The sequence below is a fragment of the Octopus bimaculoides genome, chromosome 4 (genome assembly GCF_001194135.2).
Source record: "Octopus bimaculoides isolate UCB-OBI-ISO-001 chromosome 4, ASM119413v2, whole genome shotgun sequence".
Classification (NCBI taxonomy): domain Eukaryota; kingdom Metazoa; phylum Mollusca; class Cephalopoda; order Octopoda; family Octopodidae; genus Octopus; species Octopus bimaculoides.
This window is the reverse complement of record NC_068984.1, coordinates 134,854-144,061: the sequence shown is the minus strand read 5'-3', so window position 1 is coordinate 144,061 and position 9,208 is coordinate 134,854. Positions and strand designations below refer to the sequence as shown.

The 9,208-nt window shown below is 36.4% G+C and overlaps 2 protein-coding genes across 3 annotated transcripts in view; one reads left to right on the top strand and one right to left on the bottom strand.

Annotated features, from left to right (window-relative positions):
- LOC106881852 (uncharacterized) overlaps nt 1-6,032 on the bottom strand; it is a 30,352-nt gene extending 24,320 nt beyond the window's left edge. Inside the window, exon 1 of one of the 2 annotated variants that reach the window (XM_052966842.1) lies at nt 5,961-6,032. The gene's annotated coding sequence lies outside the window, so the exon portion shown is untranslated. Of the gene's footprint in view, nt 1-5,567; nt 5,925-5,960 lie in introns of those variants that run through there. The other variant, XM_052966841.1, reaches the window with a different exon arrangement.
- The window catches only part of LOC106881854 (ADP-sugar pyrophosphatase), a 26,016-nt gene that overhangs the window by 1,850 nt on the left and 14,958 nt on the right, over nt 1-9,208 (top strand). Inside the window, exon 2 of the mRNA XM_052967613.1 lies at nt 1,085-1,152. Within this exon, the coding sequence (XP_052823573.1) occupies nt 1,085-1,152 (68 nt within the window). The remainder of the gene's footprint in view (nt 1-1,084; nt 1,153-9,208) is intronic.

Genomic DNA, 9,208 nt, shown 5'->3' with positions numbered 1-9,208 from the left:
ATATATATATATATATATATATACCATCAGAAAGACCACCTCATAATAAATGAGTACATGTATGTACATACCTACATTTACATGTATATATAGATGCATATCTGGGTACAGTACGTTGCAAAAAAACGTGGACAAAATGATAAACAGAGTACAGAAAACACACAGGCCACATAGAGAACATTTCCTTCATCAGCTGCTACCATTCTAAAACTAAGCGTTTCAAAGAGTTAGGGCAGGACACATCGTTAGAATGGCTCTTCCCATGGACCACAAATTAAATTTGTACCATGGAGGAATGTAGTGGCGGACAGAAAACAAGACAGGAAAACGAAACGGTGAAAACAAACAAAAAAGGCTATACGGCCAGACGTGAAAAAATATGTGTATACTGAACGCTGTGAAGCAACGAACTGGAAGGAAACAGGACGAAGAATATATATATATATATCTATATATATATATATATGTATACGCATGCATGCACACAGAATCACACATTAAACTAAGCTGTCCAGGACTATTTCTTGAACTAAATAATCACAAACCTTTCCTATTTGATGATGTTGGTGAAACTAAAATAAGTTTTTGGTGTCAACACTTCATATTTTTAAATGTTTTTTTTGATGTAACATGTTCCATATCTCTTTATGTTTGCAAACAAACTGCAAATATAAACTCATGGTGGGTCTCCCTTTTTTTTTCTTTCCTTTCTCATCTTTCTATGTTCAATTCTGAGTTCAATTCCCACTGTGATCAATTTTTCTCTTCACGTCTTCAAGTTGGATAAAATAAGTACCAAACCTATATCTAATGGAATTGGTTCAAGTGATTATTCGCACCTTTCTTCCTTGGAAACAACATGACTTTATTCCTATGTTAGAAATTAATATTTACACAATATTAAAATAACACAGGTGATATGTAGGTTAATTTTGAGGTTCTTAATCTCTTTGTTCTCCAGGTCTTAAAATTTTTCACTCACCCCACCCTCATATTTTAATTATCCATATGAGTGAGTTTAATCTATATTTACATTTATTCACTGAAATAACCACAAAATATGTTTTTTTTTTCTATCTTGTAGGAAGTCGCTCGAGGAAATTGGTTGGCATTACGTAAAATTACCTATTCTGACCCCAAGGGAAAAACAAGGTTTGCATCTTTTAGATATCTTTTATGAACTCTTTGAGATGGCAATAGTTACTAATGAATTTCACAAACAAGAAAATATGTTATATATTCAGGATAACCATTTTTTTTTTTGTCTGCCAAATAAACACACACTATATATTCATTCTTCACTCTTTTATTACTGTTCTTATTTCGTCCTCTGTCCATTGTCCGGAAATCTTTTGTCACACATCTGTGACCTTTTCAGTGACCCTTTCCATCCAAAGATGTCTTTTCTTCTTATGGAAGTGGTACTTTAGTAGAATAAGCTAAGATGCAATACTATTTATTTTCGGGGACCTTATTGTGATGATTATCACAATTTAATGTTTATTTAAATATCTAACTGCTGTGGGGGATAATAACATTAATGGTACATCCTTCCCATGTGACGAGTGGTATGTGCTAGTCACTATCATACAGTGACGTCAGTCAGTGTCAAGAGAGAGTATGAGGTAGACGTTCATAGATTAGATAGTCGTGTCTTTACAGGTCTAACAACTATACTGCTGTACTGAAGTGGGCATTATGACAATCTAAGGATTACAACAGTGGCAGTGAGGATAAAACAGTGGTGACTAGGAATTAACAAACTCACAAAAGTTTTTTGTGCAAATTTTATAGAAACAAAAAATCGTACAATTATGGAAAATATTTTGGCTGGTTTGCTCAAGTTGCAAAAACAGCAACAACAACAATTACTATTACAGCAACAAATGCTGCAATTAATGAACAGTCAGTCGTCAAGAAATGCTGAAAAAATGTTCTCACCAGATTATGTTGTGAACTTGATAACAAAGTTTAAGTATGAACCAGACGAAGGAGTTACCTTCGAATCTTATTATAGAAGATATGAACAAATATTCAATAAAGAGTGCAAAGATTCAGACAACGATATGAAAATGTGTTTCATCTGACGGAAACTGGCAGCAGGAGAACATGAATTTTACAGCAATTACATACTCCAGAAAAATCTTTGTGACATAAACTTTAACGATACAATAGACATATTGGGTAAAATTTTTGGTGAGAAAAGCTCATTGTTTAATACATGTTGGAAATGTTTGAACCTAGAAAAGAACAACGAAGAGGAGGACTACATGACATGTGCTGGTAGAGTTAATAGGGGATGTGAAAAGTTCAAGCTGGACGAGTTAACACCAGATATGTTCAAGTGCCTGATATTTACTCGGGGACTAACTGCAGAAACAGATGCAGAAGTAAGAACAAGAATTCTTGCAAAGCTGGAACAAAACCAAGCTGTAACCTTACAACAAATGTTAGAAGAGTGTGAAAGAATAGTAAATTTAAGACATGACTCGGGGAAAGTTGAACATAAAGATTGCTCCCAAGTGTAACAAGCGTGAAATAAGCAGAATAGAAATCAAGTGTGTACTAAAATACAGTACACACAGGACAAGAATCAGGAAAAAAAACAACCATGTTTTGCATGTGAAGGTCTACACCTGAGAAAAAACTGTCCATTTAAGAAAGTGGAATGCTTCCTTTGTGGAAAAATTGGACACATAAAAACACACTGTAAAACCAAGGTGGAACAAAGAAAAAAAAATAAGCAATATGTCATTGGAAGAAAATGGTAATAAAACAAAGAGAAAATTTGTAAATGTGAAAATGAAAAATATCAGAGTAAAAAGTGATATTACCATTGTTGAGAGAATTCATGTTGGACATACTGGTATTTCAAGGATGAAAGCTTTAATGCATAGCTATGTGTACTGGTCAAAAATGGATAGAGAAATCGAAAATCTAGTGAAAGGCTGCAGAGGATGTGTTCTAGTGGCAAAATTACCAACAATAAAAGGTGAACCTTGACTAAAAGTAGATGTTCTGTGGTCAAGACTACACATTGATTTCACTGGTTCTTTGAATAGTCCATACTGCTTAGTTGTAGCTGATAGTTTTTCTAAATGGGCAGAGATTTGTAAGTGTAAAAAGCCAACCTCCTCAACTGTAACCAATTTTTGACATGAACTGTTTGCGAGATTTGGCATCCCAGACGCAATAGTGTCTGACAATGAAATGCAATTTGTGTCTTTTCAGTTTAAAAAGTTTTGTGAAACGTTCACTCTAGAACATGTAACTACAGTGCCATATCATCCCAGATATAATGGACAGGCAGAATGCTTTGTTGATACGTTCAAGAGAGCCCTAAGAAAGTCGAATAAGGAAGTCATGGATGAGGTAGCTCTACAACTATACTTAAGAGTATACTGTGTGACACCAAAACCAAATGCACCAGTGGAGCTGATGTTTGCAAGGAAAGTAGAACCAAGCTTCAACAAATTGCTACCTGGCAAGAAAAGAAAATTGCAATGGAAAATACAACAAGATTTTTCAAAATTGGTGAAAAGAGCATATAAGAATGGAAAACAGAGTTGAGAAGATGGCGTAATTAACAAATGCATTGGCAAAATGCTATACTTGGTAAAAAGTAGAAAAGGTGTATACAAGAGACACACGAACGAACTGAAAACAAGATTCATTGAGAGCAAACCCAAGAGAATGGAAGAACTAATGGAACAGTTATATGATACTTTCCTAGTACCAACATCACCATAGGTGATTGAACTGAGGTGCACAAGTGTAAGAAAAAGAAAATGTACAGAGTTCCTAAAAGTGGATGCCAGGCGGAAAATATATTAAATGTATAACTACGAAGAAAAAAAAACTCAAAAAGAGGAGGTGGTGAACAAGTGCCCACCACTGAAGAGATCCAATACAGATTGAAACCACATGGTCTGGTGGTCTCGGAGCTAGGGTAGCAGGAGTTATCTCCTGTTTTCAATAAATATTGAGTGCGAGAAGCACACTGAATAAATCAGGTTAATTGGCAGTGTCATCGTTTGTTAGGGGACAGCCAGATTAAGGTGGCTATAAACAATACCTTTTGGTTGAAATACTGCTTCTATCTCAATCAGAGATTTCCTAATCGACTAGTTTCATTATAACATAATCTGATCACTATTTCAAAAAATTATTGCCGTTATCTTTGACCATATTTGGCTGGGATGAAATGAGTAATCCAAAGTAAGGAAAATTTGCAAAAATGAAAAAGAGAGGGAAATCTAATGGGGGGGGGGGGTATGGAATAAAGGGTTAAAGCAGAAACTAAGAATTTAGAGTTTAATTGAAAGTGGTCAGGAAAATTATGTTAGTTTGAACAGATATGGCTGAGGTGAATTGTAAATACATGAAAAAAATAGGGAAAATATAGAGAAACCAAATATAGAAACTATGAATAAATAAATAAGATGTATAGATTGAAAATGAAGACTTAGCTAGTGATACATAAATAACAGCCCTGTGAAGGAGACTGGGGGTGAAAGGGATTAGGGTAAATATATAATGTATTACGTTTAAAAATTTACAAAATTAAAAAATTGAATCAAGGTTAAGAGTCTAGAATCAGCAAAAATAAAATAAAATAAAATAGATATTAGTTATGCAGTATGTTGCTAAATCTTTATAAGTGGAGGAGTATATAAGTCATGAGGTTAATCCAGGATTTAAAGTGGAATATATAATACACTCACAGAGATACCCAGCATTGCTTGGGATTAAAAGGGTACCGCCTGACTGGCCCTTGTGCCGGTGGCACATAAAAGCACCTACTGCTCTCTCCGAGTGGTTGGCATTAGGAAGGGCATCCATCTGTAGAAACTCTGCCAAATCAGATTGGAGCCTGGTGTAGCCATCTGGTTTGCCAGTCCTTAGTCAAATCATCCAACTCATGCTAGCATGGAAAGCAGACGTTAAACAATGATGATGATGATGATATATATTACAGCTGTGTTGAAACAGGTGATATGAGAAAGTGCAGTATTGACGACAAAACATTTGTTGAGTAAATGATGGTCTAATTTGACCAAGTGACATGTAATATGGCTGTTTGGAGGATTCCAGGCCCTAACCTATCATGGAAAATTGGGAGTGGGTGGGTTACGTAATTTTTTAACCCACTGCAGTCAGTGGATATACCTTTAAGGTGGTCAGCACTGTATCTAACAGTACCCATTGTATGGTTGACAGTCAAATAAATGAAGGTGTAATGGAGATATTGTACATAAAATGGGCACATTCCAGAAATGGGTTGCCATGGGCTACTGGCATCAACCACACTTGAATGGTGGGTGCTTTTTATGTGCCACCGGCATGGGAACCAATCAGGCAGCACTGGCAATGACTGGTGCTTTTTACTTGCCACAGCATATGAGCATAGTACATGACAAGCCATGATATTCCTGAAACACTGTATTCCATCTGACTTACTCTATCATACATTTGTTTTCATAATCTTTTTCTCTTCTAAGGTAAAGGGTGGGGATTAACAGAATCATTAGAATCTTAGAAAGAAATGCTTTACACAGGTTCTTTACCTTCTGTGTTCAAATGCCACCAAAATCAGTCTTTCATCCTGCCAGGGTCAATAATTATGGCACCAATCAAGTACTGGAATCAACAATATCAACTAACCCTCTCTCTTGAAAATTACTGACCTTGTACCAAAATTAGAAACCATTGTTCTAAATCTAAATGTGGTTGATTACCAGATCATTAGAGTGCCAGAAAAATACCTGGCAGTGTTTATTTCAGCTCTTTAGATTCTAATTCCTGATCTAACCAAGATCAGCTTTGTCTTTTATCTCTCCAGAGTCTAAGAAATAACTACCAATCAAGGCCTGGGTTTGATGTAAGTGTCTAATCCACCACTCCTCAAAATTACTGGCTTTCAACCAAATTCAGAAGCAATTATTTCTTTTCCTTCTTACCTCTCCCCCTAGTTTTCCTTCCTCTTTGCTGTTCCTTTCTCTGTCGTCCTTTCTTCTTTATCTCTCTTCTCTCATTCTGCTTTCACTGTTCTCTTTCAATCACAGATAATAATTTACTCAACTAGCATTTTTATTTAAATCTGTTTAAATGATAAACATTCTAATCTTTTATAGGACATATTGAGATTGAAATTCTGTAACTGTTTCAACTCTTAACTGTTATAAAAGAAAGATAATGTGGTTTTGAATAAGCAGCCATGTGAAGAAAACTGGGGCAAATAGCACCTCAGCTGCTGTAATTAGATGACAGCAGAGTTGCACCTATTCCACTCAGCCACTTCTCTGCTAGCAATATTCCCTCCTCTTAGGACCACTTCTCTTGTCACCCATGTTGCACTCACAACATCATCCATTGAACACTCTCATGTCTACCATCAAAATCCTACCCACACTTTTTATTGTAACCCACTACATCCACCCTGTGTGCCTTTAATCTCTGTTTTTTTTTGCAGTGTTACTTCTGTCCCCACCACACTCCACATCACCTTCCTATTTCACTATACTGTTGTTCTCCAGTTTGCCTTTATCTATCACCTCCTACCACTTCCTTTTTCCTCCACTTTCCCCACAGAGATGCATCACTGTCCATGCCTCCTTCCATGTTCATCGTTCACTACATTCACCTCTGTCTTCATTTCTATCGTCTGTCACTCTCTCACTCCTCAACTTTTCTCCTCATCAAGCCACTCTTGGTCCTCTGTCCCTATTCTCTCTTATATTTACCATCTTTGTACCTTGAGGATAAACCTTAACACCTCATCTTCGCTATCCTTTGTCCCTTTCTCCTTTTCTGCAACCATGCATCTCTTGTTCTGTCCTACATTAGCCTCTCAACACCTGATAAAAAAAAAACACCCTCACTCATTTGAGAGGATCTTGTTTTGTGAGTTACTTGGTGATCTCTGCTGCTGGTACCACGTGAAAAGCATCCAGTACACTCTGTAAAATGGTTGGCATTAGGAAGGACATCCAGCATCAAAATCCTTGCTGAAGCAGACATTGGGAATCAACTCAGCCCTCTGACCAGTTGGATTCTGTCAAATCATTTAACCCGTGCTAGCACAGAATCATCATCATGAACATTAAATGATGATGATGATGTGTGAGTGTGTGTGTGTGCATGTCCATATCTTAAGATTGCGTGTTGATCAGTAATAAGTATCATTTCTTTCCAATCTCCCATGAAAAAACAAGTCTAAGCACAGAGAAATATAACCTTGCATGGAAACGTGTGGGTTGGAGACAGGAAGGGAACCCAACCATAGAAAATCCTCCACACCAATTTCCATTTCACTTCTTGTGCAAGACATGCAGAAGTGGACATTAATTGATGATGAAAATGATGATGATTGGCAGAATTGTTACAGCATCAGTAAAAATGCTTTGTGCTATTTTTTTTTCTTTTTTTCAGTCCTTTACATCCTATGATGAAATGCCACTCAGGTGAACTTTTCCTTTCATTTCTTTTAGGTTCATCATCATCATCATCATCGTTTAACGTCCACTTTCCATGCTAGCATGGGTTGGACGATTTGACTGAGGACTGGTGAACCGGATGGCTACACCAGGCTCCAATCTGATTTGGCAGAGTTTCTACCAAATCCACCACATAAATATTGATATTAATGTCACTGACCCTCTTTCAGGTCTTGTTCTTATGTTAGTGTAATTTATTATTCACATAACTTTATACATTGAGCACTTTTTTTTATATTTATATAAACAGGGGTTAACTTCATTGTTTAATGTCTGTTTATAGGAGCATTCCACTCTACCCCCATCTCTACTCTCCTCTCACTCACTTATGAAATTATTCACCCTTTCCTTCCCTCTTCATTCATTGCCCTTAATCTCACTTATGCTCACCATCTTGTAGTTCAAGTCCTAGCACCTTGTCACTAGACTCTTTATCTTCTATCCAGCTACTCTCACTCACCCTCACATTATGTAGGGTAACCATATATTTCTTTTATAGCAAGCTACATATGCTTGTCCCTCTCTCATCTGACATAAAGCTACCTCCCCCTATTTTCCACTCAATCAAAAGGGCTTTTTCTTTATATTTTCCATTTCTTTACTTTGTCTTGCAAGTTATTTGGTGACCTAACAAGTGCTGATAGCATGAAAAAAGCACCCAGTACACTCTGTAAAGTGGTTAACATGAGAAGGCCATCCAGCCATACGAACCATACTGTTGTGGTGAGAGTTACGACGCCTCCTTGTGAGAGACAGACTGGTCTGAGTGAAGTATGAATAGTAATAATCTGAGTGAGTTCAAGAGTTTAGAGTTTGGAGTTGAGTGAAACTTGTGTTAGTTTGCAGTGAAGTCGGAAGGTGTCAGTTGGTTCACAAGGAATATTGATTGTTGATTCGTAAAGAGATTTGTTAATTCATTACATTGTTTTTTACTGTTATCTGGTTATCTTATTTATTGTATGTAACAAATTACAACATCTGGCAATGAGGGTTTCAAAGCTCACATAGGTTATTTAACAATTTGTTCATGATACACTTTGTTAAATAATGCAAGACCTATTAGCTTCCATAGTTGCAGAAGCAACTATTACAGCAATAACAACAATTATTGGAACTATTTTCCAAGAAGTTCAAAAATCAGGTAAGTTCGTTTTTGCCAGACGGCCTTTTGAACTTGATTAATGAATTCTGTTATTACCTAGAAGAAAGTATAACTTTTGTGTCGTACTACAGAAGGTATGAGGAGATTTTTAAGCAAGATTGCAAATCAAGGTTGGGCGAACAAAAAGTGAGATTGCTAGTGCGAAAATTAGCTCCTTTAGAGCATGAACGTTACTGTGATTTCATATTACCCCCAAAAATATGATATGACAGGCTAGCTCTTCAGATCATATTTTTGAGGAGTAATATGAAATCACAGTAATGACAGGCTAGCTCTTCAGATCAACAAAGTATCAGGGTTACATCAATTTTTCAACTCTGGTATACTCATACAAAATATTAAAATTTATAATGTATGGAAGTCATAATTTATTTTTAAAATTTTCAAAATAATTTATTTAAAAAATTACTATAGGCACAGGAGTGTCTGTGTGGTAAGTAGCTTGCTTACCAACCACATGGTTCTGGGTTCAGTCCCACTGCGTGGTACCTTGAGCAAGTGTCTTCTACTATAGCCTCGGGCTGACCGAAGCCTTGTGAGTGGATTTGGT